We start from the raw sequence: 18,300 nt of genomic DNA on the forward strand, positions 1-18,300 counted from the left end.
CGGTCCCTGCCCTTGCTCAGCAGGTTAACGATCCGGCTTTGCCGTGAGCTGTGGTGTAGGTTGCAGACGCGGCTCGGATCCCGCGTTGCTGTGGCTCTGGCGTAGGCCGGTGGCTACAGCTCCGATTCAAGCCCAAGCCTGGGAACCTCCATATGCTGCGGGAGCGGCCCAAGAAATAGCAGAAAGACAAAAAAAAAAAGAATAAAAAATAAAAATAAAAAAATAAATAAATAAAAATAAATAAAATAAAATAATTTAAAACATACAAATTGGAGTTCCTGTTGTGGCGCAATGGAAACTAATCGCACTGGGAACCATGAGTTTGAGGTTTCGATCCCTGGCCTCGCTCAGTGGGTGAAGGATCTGGCGTGGCTATGAGCTGTGGTGTAGGTCACAGATGAGGCTCGGATCTGGCGTTGCTGTGGTTCTGGCATAGGCCGGCAGCTACATCTTCGATTAGACCCCTAGCCTGGGAACCTCCTTATGCTGAGGGTGCGGCCCTAAAAAGACAAAAAGAGAAAAAATAAAATAAAACATACAAATTTATATTTGAGTTGGACGCAACTATTTATTTCCACTAAATTAGGGTAGTATTTATATGACTAAAATTCAGATTGAAGCTATCATCCACAGGTTGTTTCACTTTTTTTCAGTAACTTAGTATCAATTTTGAACTTGTAAATATGTTTATACTATTAAAATACTGCTGTTCTTATCTGTTTTCTAGGTTTTAAAATCATTTAATTGAACCTGGCACTTATTTCACAGAGGTAACTTCTGTATCTTTTGCTAAGTAACTAATATCTATGGGGTTTTTTCTCTTGTTTTGTTTTGTTTTTTTAGCAAATCACAGATGAAGGTCTCATTACTATATGCAGAGGGTGCCATAAGTTACAGTCCCTCTGTGCCTCTGGCTGCTCCAACATCACAGATGCCATCCTGAATGCCCTAGGTCAGAACTGTCCACGGCTTAGGTAAACATTTCTTGTTTATCTCAAAAAATCAGGGGAAAGGAACAGAGGTCTCCTTCACTCTTGGAACCTTGAAATTTTTAGGGTAGACGCTACAAAGCCACTATGACCCTTTCTCACCTACTTGCTTTGTACCTCATTTTTTTTTTTTTTTTTTCTTTTAGGGTGGCACCCTCAGCATATGGAAGTTCCCAGACTAGGGGTCAAATCAGAGCTGTAGCTGCCGTCCTATACCACAACCACAGCAATGCTGGATCTGAGCTGAGTCTGCGACCTACACCACAGCTCACGGCAAGGCCAGATCCCCAACCCACGGAGCAAGGCCAGGGATCCAACCCACATCCTCATGGGTACTAGTCGGATTCGTTTCTGCTGAGACACAACGGGAACTCCATGCTTTGCACATCATTTGATTATGTAATTACATAATGGGCCTGAACCATACTAAAAAAATAAAAATAAAATATAAATAAAAGTAAAAAGATCAACCTTTTACTTCATTACTTGAGAAAAGAAATAAAAGCACTTTCTCTTATCAAAGCTTTCATGTAATTCCTTTCTGAAGAAAGTTTTTAAAGGCCCATCCTGTGGTCGTTTTTATTGTAATGTGCCAGGTACATAGCAGGTAGTATTTAAGGAGGAGAAAACAGCCGCCTCCTTTCTGCTGATAGCCTTTTAAAGCAAGCTTTATTTCTCTGTGGCTCCTCTTTACCTACATATAGGATTGGGTGAGTATTTATTATTAAGAATGCTGTGTTTGCATACATATGGTTTCAAGCCCATATTGATTCTGTCAGAATAGATATCACAGTATTTTGCAATAAATAGGAATGATTCCCCATATACCTTTTGTTTTAAAAACAAAACTTATATTGTACTTAATATATATAAACATATCAGCCATTGTTTTAAATGATTCGCAAACATTAATTCACTTAATTCTCATAACACCATAAAGCACTATTATTATCTCTATATTGTAGATGAGAAAACCAGACCACAAGTAGGTCACGTAAGCTGTTCAAGGTCTCGCAGTAAGTGTCAGAGCAGGAGTGTGAGCTCAGGCAGCCTAGCTTTAGAACCTATGAAACCGCTTGTCTTCCATGTAATAATTGTTGGAATTCCCGTTGTGGCTCAGTGGGTTAAGGACCCAGTGTTGTCTCTCTGAGGATGTGGGTTCAATCCCTGGCCTTGATCAATGGTTTAAGAAACCACTGTTGCCACAGGCTGTGACATAGGTTGCAGAAAAGCTCAGATCGGATGTTGCTGTGGCTTCGGCATGGGCCTCAGCTGCAGCTCTGATTCGACCCCTGGCCCAGGAACTTCCATATACTGCAGGTTCAGATGTTTAAAAAAATGTGTTATTGTCAGTAATATTATTATAAACCAATAAAAACTTTCTTAAACTTTTTTTGTAATCACCTGGCCATAGGCTTCAGTAATATCAGAAGCCTAGAGTAGAATACTATTCAGGAGCTAAGTCCTCTCTCTAAAAATATTACACATTTCCTTTTGTTTGTTTGTTTTAAAGAGAAGGATGTTCAGTTCCATTCTTATTCATGGTTTAGTTTAAGAAATTGGTCATGCTTTCCCATTAGATAGAGCTTTCTAATTAATTGTCAGCTGATAATAATGTCTTATGCTTTATTTTTTTTTCAGATTCTGTAGTAAGTAATTTTTAAGCAAACATAATGTTCTTTAGTACTGTCATGCAGACACCACCAAACTTTTCACAGAGAAGAGCTGCTACTTTTGATTCCTCTGATTCCCCAACCCTGTGGTCTGTATTTAGGGTGCTGGTTAGCAGTTCATGAATAGGCAAGTGCCTGCCAGCCCAGCTCCCCCTCTCTGCTGGGCCTCCCTGGGAGCATGTGGAAGGAGGCAGGAAGCTTACTTAAGGATTTTTTTTCATAAGTTTGAAATTTCATGTTTGGGACAGGCCTGTAATTAATCAGTCCCTTCCTAGCATTTTTATTTATTTATTTATTTATTTTCTTTTTAGGGCCACACTCTTGGCATATGGAGGTTCCCGGGCTGGGTTGAATCAGAGCTGTAGCACAGCCACAGCAACATAGGATCCAAACTGTGTCTTCAACCTACACCACAGCTCATGGCAACACCGGATCCTAAACCTAGTGAGCGAAGCCAGGGATCAAACCTGCGTCCTCATGGATTACTAGTCAGATTCATTTCCACTGAACCATGATGGGAACTCCCACTTTCTAGCATTTTTAAAAGCTGTTTGAATCTGAGTGAACCTACATGTAAAATCGGGAAAGAGAATAAATTACTTTAGCAACAGATTAACTGAAACAGAGTATTTATCTCCATTTCCTTTGTTTTCTAGGAGCAGGCTGCCCTCTGGGGGTAAGCAGTGTGCCATCAAGAAGGCTTTTAAATGTGTTTCTTGTGCATTTTGGCATTAACTACAAGCCTCTATTATATACTTTGATTTCATCACCCTAAAATGTGGTATTTACAGGACTGCTTTATGAGGACTCCATGGACAAGATCTATATACAGACTTGCTCAGCTCTGAATGTCACTCTTTGTTATATAGTCCTTAGGGAATAGGAGGTTGTTTTCTTAAATCCTCGCTATTTTAATAAACCTAGTTCAGGGACCAAGGGATTGACTTTGACTTTGTTTTTTTAACAGAATATTAGAAGTGGCAAGGTGTTCTCAATTAACAGATGTAGGCTTTACCACTCTGGCCAGGGTAAGTATTTTCTTTAGGTTCTATAGCTTTTGTCCAGGATTTTTTATTTGAGAAGAATGAACAATAAGGGAAGTGTTTATTGAGGGAATGAATGGCAGCAGAATTGAAGGTGTAGGATGTAGGGGAGTTTCTCTGTGGCTGGTGTCCCTGAGCGTTCTCATGCTACAGCCACAGGCAGTGCTCTGGAAAGGCAGACATAACGTTGGAGAACTTGGAACTCCTTCACGAGACATGATTTTCCATCAAATGAAAAGTAAAGCTAGTTCCTGTCATGGCTCAGCAGTAACGAACCTGACTAGTATCCATGAGGGCGCAGGTTCGATCCCTGGCCTCAATCAATGGGTCAAGGATCCGGCTTTCCTGTGAGCTGTGGTGTAGGTCACAGATGAGGCTGGGATCCTGCATTGCTGTGGCTGTGGTGTAGACCAGCAGCTATAGCTCTGATTTGACCCCTAGCCTGGTAACTTCAGTATGCCTCGGGTACAGCCCTAAAAAGCAAAGCAAAGAAAAAAACTAAGCAGGGCTATACTAGTGCTTCGTGAAAGAAACTCACTTGGTTATTTGGTTTGTAGCTGGCAGATAAGAGAAATGTTGAAAAAAAAAACATATAAGCCTGATTTAAATAGGTTTTAAGAGATTTTTCTGGTATTCTCCACAAGATCTTAATACTTGAAGTGGTTTATAAATCACTATATAATAATAGTGTCTAAAATTATACTGTCTGTGACCAGTGTAATGGAACATGGAGAAGGGCATTTGCTTTCAGGCAGATTGATGGATACTAATTGCAGGGGGCGGGGGCGGGGGGGAGCGCATGGCCCAGCTAGATGAGGACGTACAAATGGGGAATAAACATATGGAAGGGGTTCTGTGCTTCCAGAGGACTCCTTTTCCTTAAATTACTTTTTGGTTGAAAGGATCTCTATAATCTTAATTAATGCTCAGGAAATGTATTCCCTTTGACTTGTAAGATGTTAGTTACTTTGTGCAATGATTGAGAAATTTCACTGCAAGTAAAGACCTTTTAAAATGTGTTATTAATGGAATAAGGCAGGAAGTGATATTAGAATGACCCTAGCTCTGAAGCGCTTAAGATTTCATAAGAATATTTAATATTACGTATTAGTGTTCTGGCCTTGAATTTCCCCATGTGTTAAATATTTGTACTGTAATGTCTGGGTTGGTATTTTATAGAATTGCCATGAGCTTGAAAAGATGGACCTGGAAGAGTGCGTTCAGGTAAGATTGTGAATTTTTACTCAGAAATACATTATGATAGAAACTTGCACGCACCTCTCAGAACGTTTGGTTTCCTCCCCTAGTAGGGACTGCTGACTTCCCCTTTATTGAGATGTCCTCCAGGCATACCAGGCAGAGGTGCTCATGGTGTTTGTGCTTAAGGAAGTGGGAAAACACATGCCATTGGAGAGGAAGAGGGCTCAGGAATTCAGGCCATAAAGAGATTATTAGTTGACTGGGAAGAAGTTAGTTGACTTCTCCAAAGAAGCCAGAGAGAGGAATTTTTTAATGGTGAAAGTAGGGAAGAGGAGATAGCTTGCTAACTGTAGAGGTCAGTTTTTCTAAATGTTCTCTGGACATTACTCAGTCCCATTAGTTCTTACCAAGCCAAAACTTCTTCACATCCATCCGTCTCTTGCACAAGCCTGAGTGTCCGTGTGTCCTTTCCAGTGTTAGTCCTTCTGAGTGATGTGCACACCTGCCCATTCCCGTCTCCCCGACCCCCTGCCGTCTCTCAGCCCCTCTGAGGCTGTGTGTATTACAGTAATAATCTCAGAACTGGAGGCAAATTTGGAAAGAAACCCTGATTTTCTTTCCATCCTAAGATAACTATAAAAGACCGATCTTCCTCCAGGAGTTCATAGTTAACCCAGCAGCCTCTTTCTGCCACCCTTGGGCAAAATAACTGATATCCCAGGTACTAGTCCTGAGGTGGGGCATGGCTTGGAAAAGTATGGGCCAGATATCTCAAAATTTGGGGATATTCCTATCTTCCTTTTTTTTCATGGAACAGTGTCTTCTGATTCAGTTCTGCGATTGTTCTATGGGGGTCTAACACAAAGCCCAGTGGGTGGAACTTAGGAAGGACACATTTTCATTTATTTCAAAAACAGTTTTCAGTAGACCTATTCAGAGATGACTGACATGTTTAAGCCTGGCCTGAATAGATGCTCGAAGAACAGGTTTGGGTAGCTGATGGGATTTCAACTTTAAGATTCTGTTGTTTGGTGATTGATATCTGATATCAGTATCAGTCTAGGATACAAGTGTAGTGAAGAATGAGGTGTGGCCCATGAGTTTTATGGAATTACACCTAAGATAAACTTACCGCATTTCTTTCAGATAACAGATAGCACACTAATCCAACTTTCTATACACTGTCCTCGACTTCAAGTATTGGTGAGTTTGACTTTGGAAGTTTTCTGCATTTATTGGATTTAATCAAAACCCAGCTCTTACTTTCTACTTGGTGTTTGGCTACCATTTTTGGAAAATATATTTCTCCAAATTGTCAACTTACAGAGGTCCAAGGGAAGGGAGAAACTGAGATAGGAACTGGAAAAGCTAAATGCTTTCTGCATCAGTGCTTGGAGACTGAAAACTGACATGGGGAGTATCAATTCTCCTTCCCACATGAATTACACCCCTGCCTGAATGATGCTTAAATTTCTGGAGATCCAGGAGGCGAAATGACCCCATATTGGGACCAAATGTTCCTATAAAACAGAACCAGCCAGAGCTTAGGGGGAGGTCTCTCTCCTGTTTCTAATAACACTGTGGGAAAGAAAGCATTTTGGTTGACTATTCTGCACCTTGGTTTATTTTTGGTGTTTCATCACATATTAAACTATGTTTCAGTTGAGGGTTCTGAGTTTCATGTAGATGAATCAGGGATTTAAGGAGGTGGCCGCAGGTTACAGCTGTTAAGAATCACTTTCAGCCAATTAACTTTTGGGCATGCCCCTGTCCTAGGTATTCAGTATTTAGTCTAGATTCTGGAAAAATTTTTGCAGGATACGCCTGAACCCCACTTTTCCCTGTAGAGAAGAAAAGTGTTAATAACGTGTGTGGAGTGGGGGGAAATACTTTATGAACTATTTCACAGTCACTACAAGAATTCGGAAAACATGTACATATTTATTAATATACAAAAGTAAATTTTTCTTTAGAAAGAGGAAAAGAATATAGCAAGTCACAAATTTCAAAAAGTTGACAAGCACCAAAACATTACACAAGTCAGAAAAATGGCGAAACAGCACGTATATATATGTGTGTGTGTGTGTGTGTTTTGCTTTTTTAGGTCCACACCTGAAGCATATGGAGGTTCCCAGGCTAGGGGTCAAATTGGAGCTATAGACGCCGACCTATCTATACCACAGCCACAGCAACACCAGATTCAAGCCGCATCTGTGACCTACACCACAGCTTACGGCAACGGCCGGATCCTTAACCGACTGAGCTGGCCAAGGATTGAACCATTGACCTCATGGATTCTAGTCAGATTCGTTTCCACTTGTGCCATGACAGGAACTCCTGAAAAACATAAATTTAGAATCACATATAGAAGGGTTGATCATTGGTTGTCAAAAGCAGAACCCCAGCAACTCTAGTATGCCTTCGTTTTACCACATGGATCTAGTGATGGCTGCATATATATCAGAATCAAACCAGAAAGTTCTCCTTTCTGATTGCACACAGGCCTCTGGCTTGAAGAATGTCATTAAATATTTCAGTGTCCTTCCTTGCTCTATTTGGCTGCAGAGTCTGTCTCACTGTGAGCTGATCACAGACGATGGAATTCGTCACCTGGGGAATGGGGCCTGCGCCCATGACCAGCTGGAGGTTATTGAACTGGACAACTGCCCCCTAATCACAGATGCATCCCTGGAGCACTTGAAGAGCTGTCACAGCCTTGAGCGGATAGAACTCTATGACTGCCAGCAAATCACACGGGCTGGAATCAAGAGACTCAGGGTAAAGATGATAGTATCACCCTCTGGCTCTAGTGTTCTCAGCACCCTTTCCTTCTTCCCTTCTTTTCCCTTCCTCCATGTCCTTATTTCAGATTTGGATTCCTGTGGTATTTATATTTACTTGGACATTCAACAAAGAGAAAAAAAAAAAGATGGAGAGCAAATCTAAGAGTAGATAGTTTTGAAGTGTTGTTCCAGATGGAGATTTAGTAGGAAGATACCCACCGAAAGGGAGAAAAGTAGGTCTCCTCCCAGCAGAATCTAATAACATGCCCAGAGTCAAAAAAGCACAGGCCAGATTTTGGTTCTAAAGGAAGAAAAGGAATAACATAAAATAGTTAAGTGGAGTTTAAAGTTTTAATTTGTATTTCCTTTCACATCAAACTCTTTTGCTGGGGTTATTATTATTTTTTTTAAGACAACAAATGGATCAAGTAGTTTTTTACATTTCCTTTTGCCCCGTCCTTCGTAATAGACCTGTGTATAGCCAGGTGACTGAAGGACAGGTTGCTTGCAAAGTTACAAAAGGCTAGATGAATCTCTGTGTTGGATTATTCAGCTCAACAGATGTTGAAACATCTGCTTCACACCTGTGGTGGGAAAGGCACTGTGCTTATTTTGGCCCTTATAAATAAACACAATTAGTACAGGATATGTATTAATCTCTGTACATACTCATTTTTGGGGGGGGAAAAAAAGCCATTTTGGCCTGATGGCATGTGAGTGCATAAAGGAACTGCAGATTTCATCCGCGTTCCAGTAGACCTCAGTTCCACCTCTCCCTTCAGACCTAGAGGACTGAGAACATGACTGAAGTGGAGAGGCCTTGCACTATATCTCTTCTATGCCAAAAGAGGAGAGCCGCAGGTCACCCAGAGCCTTTTCTGTGGCCTGCTTACACTAGGGTCTCTTCCATCTCTGAATCCTCAAGAGTGACTTAGCACTTTTCCACTGTAATTTAACTATTTGTGTGCATGTCTAGACTATGAGTTCCCTAGAGCAGGATCTCCATCTTGACCCTCTTTGCACCCCTTTTGCATAACGAGCATAGTGCCTTGAACATGATAGGAATTTAGAAGTGATTTATGTCGTAAAAATTAGAAACATATTGTTAAGAGAGGATAATGAGGTTTTTAAAAATATCAGAAGAAACATGGTCTGCAGTAGCTTAGAAAAAATTAATTTTGTAAGCTTATATGGTTTCTTCCAGCTGTGGGAATCAAACCACGAATCCCTGTGGGAGAGGTTAAGAGACTAGCATGAAGCTTCTCCCTAGTGGTATTATTATGAGAGCCGGTACCAAAGTTACATGGGCTGATTTGGTCTGCAGAGCAACCTGGGATGGTATAGATTAGAACCCAGGTCTCTCAGCATACTGATACTGCTCAGCCTCTTCCTCCCTGCCTTCATGTCCCCTCAGTCCCTGAGTGGTTCTTCTGAAAAACAACATCGCTCTTGGTGTTTTAAGCCTTCTGTCTCGGTATATTTCTGTCTTGTTTCAGACCCATTTACCCAATATCAAAGTCCACGCCTACTTCGCACCTGTCACTCCACCCCCATCAGTAGGGGGCAGCAGACAGCGCTTCTGCAGATGCTGCATCATCCTATGACAATGGAGGTGGTCAGCCTTGGTGAACTGAGTATTTAATGACACTTCTAGAGTTACCGTGGATCTCCATTGGAAACGACCCCAGCGTTCCGGGCAAGGGTTTCAAAGTGAGGGCAGCGTCCAGATCTCCAGAGCCACACATACATACACGTACCCACCCTAACCCCCCGCCCACTCTGTCTCTGTGACCAGGGGACTGAGTCCGTGCTGGCTTTATCACATGGGTTGGTAAAACTTAACCATTCCTGTTGGATGTGCCCAGAAGAAGATCATAAGCAAGGTAGACGGAAGGGGGCATTCCACCAAACCCAGTGTTACTGCTACTGTGGTTTCTTTATTTTGTTAAGGGGTTTCTTTGGCAGTTTTGGAACGGCAACTGCAGTCCTCCAGGGTCAAGGAAAGCATAGAAAAACAATACATGTTGTATCCAGGGACCAGAGGGAAATTTTCTTTGCATCCTATAAATGGTGGCCATCCATTATGCGATGACTGCAGAGCTTCTGTGCTTCCTTGTCCCCATACCCACATGCTGAGCATGCTCACAAAGAGGCCTGTCCATTCCTCCTCCTGTGTTTTCGAATTGGGCCCAGAGGTTTCCTAAATGGTTGCACCGAAATCGCTGTGGTCCAGATGTGATTACGTATTCACTCAAGTTGTCGCTCTCTGTAGCACACTGTGTACCTCCCTGTCTCATCCTCCGTCGCTCCCTCCTGCACTCTTGCTTAGTCTGTCATCTGTTCATGGTCGGCTTACTCACACTCAATTGTTACTCCTTTGCTGTTGTTGTGTTTACAGTTTGCCTTTTGGATGATTAGTTGGGGTTACCAAACATTTTTAAAAGAGACATTATCAATAAATATTTTTTTAATTCTAAATTTTATCATTAGGGGACCCTGCCTGAATCTTTGCCAGTCTGAAGGGAAACTATAACAAAAGCAAGAAAAGTTATGAGGAGAAACTAAGCTAAAGCTATTATGATGAAAACAAACTTTCCCTTTTGGTTTCTGTTATATCTTGTGATAAAATGATAATACGCATGATACGCTCAGTATTCCCCCTGCCCGTTTTTCCTCCTATCTGACTTAATAAGGAGAGAGAAATGCTTTATTAGTAAAGCGTGGCATGGCAGATGCCAAAACTGAACCTGAAAGCCACCGCCACCCAAGCACAGACATGGTGTGTGTTCACTGAAATCTAGGTGTCATCAGTGGCCTCTCAGATACTGTGTCTGTGAGGTTCGTTCTGCTTTAGCAGGAATGCTGCTGGAGGAGTTGTGCTGTCGAGCCAGGCAGTTTCTCTTCTTTCCCCCCATTTGAACCCTTCAGGGATACAAGAATGACCTCATCACAGCTGGTCAGCTGTATGTCAGTGTTGATGGTATCATATCTAACGTTGGCGCCTCAAAGGACCAGAACCTTTTCAGAACCCGTCAGCCATGTCTCTCTCATGCTCCAGACTTTCTGTGCATGAAACTCTGGAGTGGCCAGATGAGGGCATTGGGGCAGCAGAAAGAGAACGTTGAGAGGAAGTAGGGGGTTCAGTGTCTTTGCCTAGCCTGGTCCCCAGAGCCAAGGGAAGGGTGTTCAGTATCCATGACTCAGAGTCAAAGAAGAAGCTCCCCCTCCCACCCCCCACCCCCCGCCAGAAAGGAAAAAAAAATTTAAATCATGGAGGATGAGGAAAATAAAATGAGTTTCTAAAGTACAAGAAGTAGATTTCTAAACATCAAGGTTAGAAACCTCGTGTGCTTTATAATAGGGTGACCATGTGCAGTCTGCCGTCATCTTCCGTATGATCCAGGCTGTTAAAAGGCTTGTTTCAATACTGTAGATGCTGGTTCTGCCAGCATATATAAGAAAAAAGTGTGATGTATTTTTCCACAAGCAATCGGTTGAAATGTCCTGGGAATCTATCTACCATCATTTAGCATGTAAAATTTATTTTAAATCCTGTTTTTTTATTGATGGCCTTTCAAAAGCTCAAACTATGCGTATTTTTCATTTCCCTGCCCTTCTCTTATCCTCTTTTCAAATTACCATATAAGGAATATACTTTTTAAAGTGAGACCCACTCTCCTGGCTGTGAGACCCACATATACAAATATACACATGTACGCACACACTTCCAGATGTGGTTGATAATATTCAGATCCCGGAGTTCCCATTGTGGCTCAGCGGAAACGAATCCGATTAGTGTCCATGAGGACGCAGGTTCAATCCCTGGCCTCGCTCAGTGGGTTATGGATCCCTCCTTGCTATGGCTGTGGCATAGGCCAGCAGCTATAGCTCTGGTTCAACCCCTAGCCCAGGAACCTCCATATGCCTCGAGTGCGGCCCTAAAAAGATAAAAAAAGAAAAAAAGAATATTCAGATTCCCCAGGTCTCTCGTTCAAACAAAACTAAAAAGAGAAATATTTAGGAGGCAGCCACTCTAACAAGTTTAAAAAAAAAAAAAAAAATAGTGCCTGAACAAGACTCTGATTTATTAGTGAGTGTGGATTTGAATTTCCCAGGAGTTGAGGCACCAGTATGTGACCATCTTGAGAGAAATGCTGTTTCTCTTGAAGAGTGAGATGCAATCCGTGTGGACTCATGCAGGTGATCCCTGCCTATCTGGGCCAAGAATAGCGTCAAGTTAGGGGATAAAGGCCCTGGAGTGCGCAGGCCTGACATGTATGGGTCAGGCAGGAGCCTTGTTCCTTTCTCAAGAAAATTATAGGCCCTTCGTGCTTGGAAGACCATATTTTTTTTTATACCAATCTGAATCCTAGGTCAGCTGATGCAGTGTACCAGGACTCTGAGAACCCAAAGCATGGTAAGTTTTGGTCAGGTGGAAAGGGTAATAAGAAGGTGTCCTCAGAGTTATACATCCAGATTCTCTCTTTTCTAAGCAGCCTTTTCCCCTTACATTTTCCAGCATCATTAGTATCTTTTATATCCTCTTCATTAGCTCCCATCAAAGTGATGATTCCAACTTTTTTTTTTTTTTGACTTCTCCCATTTCCTTCCTATCGTCCTTGCCCTTGATTTAAAGCTTCTGTCTCTCTCTTAATGATACTGCTAATTTATTCTCATGTTTCTAGTCTAGCTTCCTCTCGGATCCTTGTCCTGCTCTGGGCAGCCTTGAATTCAGTAACAATCACGCGGCTCAGGCCATTTTTCACTGGGTGATCTTGGATGTTTGCTGACTGAATTTGAAATCAAACTGTTAGAGGTGAAGAGTAAGGGAATCTGGCTTCATCCTTTTTTCCAATATTTGGAATATGAAAGCACATTGTGCTTTATGTAAAAAAAAAAATGTGTTCTTCTATTCTGCTCATTAGTGGATATAAAAGTATTTCTTAAGTGGTTTTTATAAATTTCCACGTTGATTAAATTGATTAACAGATGTATAAGTCAAAAACTTTTCTTATTCCTTATATCACATTTTAGAGGGAAGCCTGATAAATATTTTTATGATGCTTTATTTTGGGCTTTGCAAACTGAAGAGTTCGATATAGCTCTACTGCGATAGCAGTCGGGTTCTTTTATGTCTTCAATCTGCCTTGTAAAATGCATTGTTACTGGTTTGATGACCCACTATGCTGTGGGGCGGGGTGGTAAACACAGTGGGAGTTGAAAGCTGTTTTGGCTTGACGTTGTTAAGAAGTGCGCGAGTGTCCCTGGAAAGGAGAGGTGGTTTCCTGCCTGCCCATGGGCAGCATGTCCTTGGGTGACTGTGCTGTTCGGAAGGAGAGGAACACTTGCTAACATGGTTGACCCTTGGCCATTTGATGTTTATCATGCGGAAAGATTGCTCGTGGCACCTGCCACCAGTGAGAGAGGAGGGGTTTAAAGAAAATTGGTCAGCTCTGCCTTTTCCCTCCTTGTGTGCATGGTTTCCGGTTAGGTTTGTGCATTCTGACCGACAGACTCTTTCGGTGGTATGCTTTGAGCTTCCAGAACATTTTATAAAAAGATTGCCTTCTCTTTCTGTCCACCTGTTCTAGGATCTTTAACCACCTCAAACCCAGGCAATGTAAGGAGATGTGTAGGATGTTTAATTGGGGGTCTTGAGGCAGAACCTTCTCCCTTGCAACGATCTCAAGCCAAAAAGAACCCAAACGCTATAGGAGGGTGAAGGGAATTAAGAGTCTCAGCCTCTCCTCACCTTTATTTCTATGATAAATTTTAATTTCAAGATTAAAAGGTAACAGAAAGCTGAGTAAGACCATGTCAACAGGGCAGAATTAACCTAGGTAATTTGGGAATAAAATGTGGCTTGTATTTGCTGTATCCAGATGCCCTAACTTAATATCTCAGTTCTCCAGCCAAGAACTTGCTGCTCTAACCTTGCTCTCTTACTTGAGACAAACTTTCTACCTTCCAGAAACTACCATTGGAGGCAAATGAGTTTTCTGCAGCTCCCCCCCTCCCAAGTCTACCTGTTTTGCCCATTTTTATTCTTAGGAACATCAGTTCCGCATCTCTGAAGCCTTTGATCCTCAGGAAAGTCAGTAAAAACTTCTCAGCTGAGTCTGAGTGAATCTTTAGAGCCCAAAAGAGTTATACTTAATTTTCAACAGAAAAAAAAGAAAAATTGTTGGACAAGCTCACATAATGTGTCAAGTTCTGTAATGCATTTCTTCCATCTCTGCCTCATGTGTCTTTTTTTTTTCTTTGTCTTTTGAAGGCTGCACCCACGGCATATGGAGGTTCCCAGGCTAGGGGTCAAATCGGAGCTGTAGCTGCTGGCCTACATCACAGCCACAGCAAGGCCAGACCTGAGCCACCATAGCTCAGGGCAACGCCAGATCCTTAACCTGCTGAGCGAGGCCAGGGATTGAACCTGCGTCCTCATGGTTACTAGTCAGGTTTCTTTCTGCCGAGCCACTGCAGGAACTCCAGCCTCGCGTGTCTTTTGAGTAAGCCCTTGGTAGAGGTTGGTTCGCAGGCATTGAGACTCAGTGCTTCCTCAGCCAGGGTGGTTCACTGCTGCCCTTTAGGGAAAAGAACCATGAACAACCGCAACTGTTACCAATAGACCTTTTTTTTTTTTTTTTTTTTTAATTTTCTGTGTTTTTCAGTGTCTTATTTTGAAGGATTGGGGTGGGGAAGTGGTAGAGGAGATGCCGAGTAAAGGCGAGAATCAGTTCTGGAGCTGGGGTACTTGGCTTCAGGTACAAGCATCTGTCCTGAATATGTAAACAACTGCCTCACATATGAGATTTACTTTCCTCTCCATCTAATGAACTCCATGCCCTTCTTACTGGCAAGGAGAGCTTCTGTTTCCACACACCTAACCAGTGTCATCCAGACGGGTCTTGGCACCACTGAACTCCCACCAGTGCCTCCCAGTGCGTCCCAGAGGCTGCCGGGCGTGGTTTTCACCAAGGTCAGAGCAGGTAGGCTGTAAATGAGGAAAGCAGAAGAAGGAAGCTTTGCCTCACTAAGTTTTGGCTTGTCTCTGTCCCTTACCCTCCTTGTTCTTATTAATTCAAGTCTGTACCACACTGCTGCTCACACATATGTGTGTTTCTTACCTTGGCCTAACCGTTCTCAGCCCCTGAAGTCATGATTCTATTTTATTTTATTTTTTTTTTTCTTAATGGCACTAGTGAATAAGAACCCTACAGTCTTAGAAAATCCTAACTTGAAAAGGAGTCTCTAACTGGCTTCGGTTGATGACTTTACCTTTTCCCCATAAAGACGTGAATGATTTTCTTCCTTACTGCTATGTAATAGATCTGTAACAAGTGAAACCTTTGCTGCTACTTTTCTGGGTTTACATCAGTTTGTTCCTTCCCTTGAGAATAATTTATTACCTGTGCTTCTCCATGACTGTTAATTGCTAATAAGTACAGGAAGAGGTGAGCCTGAGAGTTCTTCTCTTACTCCCCTCCTCACCCTACCCCCAAATTACACACTAACCTCTAACATGTGCAAGGTCTTGGGATGGGGCTCATCATAAGATGTGTTTTGGGGGCGTTTTTGTTTGTTTCTTTCTCACTGTGCTGCAGCTCTCAGCCCTTGAGGATCTGTGACTACCCCGTGGAAGGGTTACTACAGGGGGAGAGAGGCCTTAAATGTTCCTTTCTCCATCCCTGTTTTCTGATCATCCTTCAGATGCCTCCCATTCTGGCTGCCTCCTTTTTCCTCCCAGGAATTGTTCCCAGTGGGAAAATGACCCGCCCTGGTCATTTCCCCACTGCTCTCCTCACCTCTGCCCACCTTCCAGTGACCCCGAGAGCACGGACCTGAGAAATGGGACCTGTGCAGAGCTCAGAGCTGTGAGGCCTGCCCCTGCCTGTCAGACTCTGCTTGGGGACAGACATGGATGGGTAGATGGTGCTGTGGGAGAAATACTTTTATCTTCCAACCAGGCTGATTCGCCCTTGCACTGTCCCGCCTCCATCCCCTCTCCCCTGAGGAGTGGGTAAATGCAGAGGATGCTCTGTAAAATGCAGGCGCCGGGCTCTGATCCCAAACCTTGCTGTCTCGCCTAAGCCCTGGAGCAAGAGCTTCGGTGTGTGGGAGCTGCTGCTTGCTTGTTTCTCCACCAGGCCTGCCCCGACTCTTAAGCCAGTCCCTGGGGCCAACACAGTCCCCTGTGTAGTGACTTCACACCAGCTTCCATTAGCTGTCCAAGTGACCTGTGTTTCCACCCAATACTTTTGGCGCTTGAGGATTGGGGGGGTGGGGGGGTGGGTATTTAAAAATAAATAAATCCAAGGTGGCAGTAGAGGATTCCTTTTGCTTTAAAATCTTTGGACTAAAAAAAAAAAAGAAAAAAGAAAAAAATGTTTTTTATATATAAATATATAAATTGTTATGTAACTATTATTGTTTCCTGTATGTTCTAATTTTTGTTTTATGATGTAATTAAAGGAAATAAGCTGTGAAGACTTTTCATTTTACTGTGGAAATAGCCTGACTTGGAGCTGTGATTTTTTAACTTCCTTGAACTCTTGAATCTATAAAGGCTCCAGAGGCTGAATGAAGGGGCTTCTTTTTGGCATTTTTTTTTTTTTTAATATACCTTAATGCCCTTTATTATTTAATAGTCTTTAGTACCTTTTCATTAGCCTCTATTTAGTAACCTGCACTCCATTTATCTCTAAGAAAAAAGATACAGTATAAATCAAAGTTTCTTAAAAAAAAAAAAAAAGCTTTGTCTTAATAGTAAAAATTCAGTCTGAGTCCCTTATCTGTACAGAGCAGTGCCTTTAGCTGGACTGGGAAGGAGTAAGGGAGTGGTGTAATGGCTGAAAAAAACAAACTCCAGGGAGTTCCCGTCGTGGCACAGTGGTTAATGAATCTGACTAGGAACCATGAGGTTGCGGGTTCGGTCCCTGCCCTTGCTCAGTGGGTTAACGATCCGGTGTTGCCGTGAACTGTGGTGTAGGTCGCAGACATGACTCAATCCGGTGTTGCTGTGGCTCTGGTGGTGCCGGTGGCTACAGCCCTAGCCTGGGAACCTCTATATGCCTGAGCTAGCGGCTCAAGAAAAGGCAAAAAGGGCAAAAAACAAAACAAACAAGCTCCATGTGACCTCAGCAGGTTAACCCTTCTGTTTCAGTTCCTCCTTGGTAGGGTGGAGGTGGCAGTACCTGGGTAGAGTTGTGGAGATTAAAAGCACTAATAGTGGCTAATAGTAAACACTCATGTGTTGCCTGGTTTTATTCCCTTCATTTCAGTAATATTTCCAGGAGTACCCTTCGTGGCTCAGTGGTAAATGAACCCAACCAGGATCCCTGAGGATGCAGGCTTGATCCCTGGCCTAAGTGGATTAAGGATCTGGCCTTGCCATGAGCTGTGGTGTAGATCGAAGATGCAGCTGTAGCTCCGATTTGACCCCTAGCCTGGGAACTTCTATGTGCCACGGATGTGGCCCTAAAAAAAATTAAAAAGCAGCAGTGTTTTGGTATCTAGTCTATGCCAGAGGCTCCCAGGTTGAGATACACAAAGGCTAATGCAGCAAGTTTCCTATCCTTTTGGTGGAGACCCCAGGGAGCCACATCAACAACCTGGACTTTAATCTCAGGGAATCTACCCTGCCCTGAAACACCCTTGTGGAGCCTGTGGAACCATAGGCCTCACTTGAAATCCACTTGTCCTGAATGGGGTAAACGCCTGAGTCTAGATCGGTCTTCTGGGGCCAACATAGGCCCCTTCCAGGGGGGCAAGCGGTACCTGCTAACTTGCCCATATGGAGGCAGCTTTGGCCTCTGAGGGAGGCAAGTTCTGGATATCTGAACTTCCCATAAACACACTTAAAGCCTGCTAATCAGTTCAGCCAGTGTTTAGAAAGGCCGCCAGGTTTTAGGTGATCAGTACACAATAGATGGGGTAAAAGATTAATAAAGGCACCTTGGCCTATCTTCCACTCCATGCAAATTTTTTTTTTCCAGCATGCTTCAAATTTTTCATCTTTTTTTTGTCTTGTCTCTTTAGGGCTGCACCCAAGGCATATGGAGGTTCCCAGACTAGGGGTTGAATCAGAGTTACAGTTGCCAGCCTGCACCACGGCCACAGCAATGCCGGATCCAAGCCACATCTGTGACCTACACCACAGCTCAGGGCAACATCGAATCCTTAACCCATTGAGTGCGGCCAGGGATCGAACCTGCATCCTCATGGTTCCTAGTCAGATTTGTTTCTGCTGTGCCACGACAGGAACTCCTGAAGTTTTTCATAATAAATTTTGAAGAGAGGGAATAAGAAAAAAATGAATAGGATAGGAGTTCCCATTGTGGCACAGTGGTTAACAAATCCGACTAGGAACCATGAGGTTGTGGGTTCGATCCCTGCCCTTGCTCAGTGGGTTAACGATCCGGCGTTGCCATGGTGTAGGTCACAGATTCGGCTCGGATCCCGCGTTGCTGTGGATCTGGCGTAGGCGGGTGGCTACAGCTCCGATGCGACCCCTAGCCTGGGAACCTCCATATGCGGTGGGAGCGGCCCTAGAAAAGGTAAAAAGACAAAAATAAATAAATAAAAGATGTTTTTTAAAAAAATGAATAGGATAAAA

At 43.0% G+C, this 18,300-nt stretch overlaps 1 protein-coding gene across 26 annotated transcripts in view; it reads left to right on the plus strand.

The window, feature by feature from the left end:
- FBXL20 (F-box and leucine rich repeat protein 20) overlaps nucleotides 1–11,696 on the plus strand; it is a 94,458-nt gene extending 82,762 nt beyond the window's left edge. For 25 of the 26 annotated variants that reach the window (XM_013979813.3, XM_013979820.3, XM_084984639.1 and 22 more), the window contains 6 exons: nucleotides 844–974; nucleotides 3,630–3,690; nucleotides 4,885–4,929; nucleotides 6,052–6,108; nucleotides 7,471–7,683; nucleotides 9,185–11,696. In XM_013979813.3, the coding sequence (XP_013835267.1) occupies nucleotides 844–974; nucleotides 3,630–3,690; nucleotides 4,885–4,929; nucleotides 6,052–6,108; nucleotides 7,471–7,683; nucleotides 9,185–9,292 (615 nt within the window). In that variant the 3' untranslated portion in view covers nucleotides 9,293–11,696. Of the gene's footprint in view, nucleotides 1–843; nucleotides 3,057–3,629; nucleotides 3,691–4,057; nucleotides 4,930–6,051; nucleotides 6,109–7,470; nucleotides 7,684–9,184 lie in introns of all 26 variants that reach the window. The other variant, XM_084984658.1, reaches the window with a different exon arrangement.
- The last annotated feature ends 6,604 nt before the right edge of the window (nucleotides 11,697–18,300 follow it).

This window comes from Sus scrofa, chromosome 12, assembly GCF_054392235.1.
Source record: "Sus scrofa isolate SSC_HxYL_T2T_F1_AM1 chromosome 12, Sscrofa_HxYL_maternal_Yorkshire_Landrace_v2.0, whole genome shotgun sequence".
Classification (NCBI taxonomy): Eukaryota; Metazoa; Chordata; class Mammalia; order Artiodactyla; family Suidae; genus Sus; species Sus scrofa.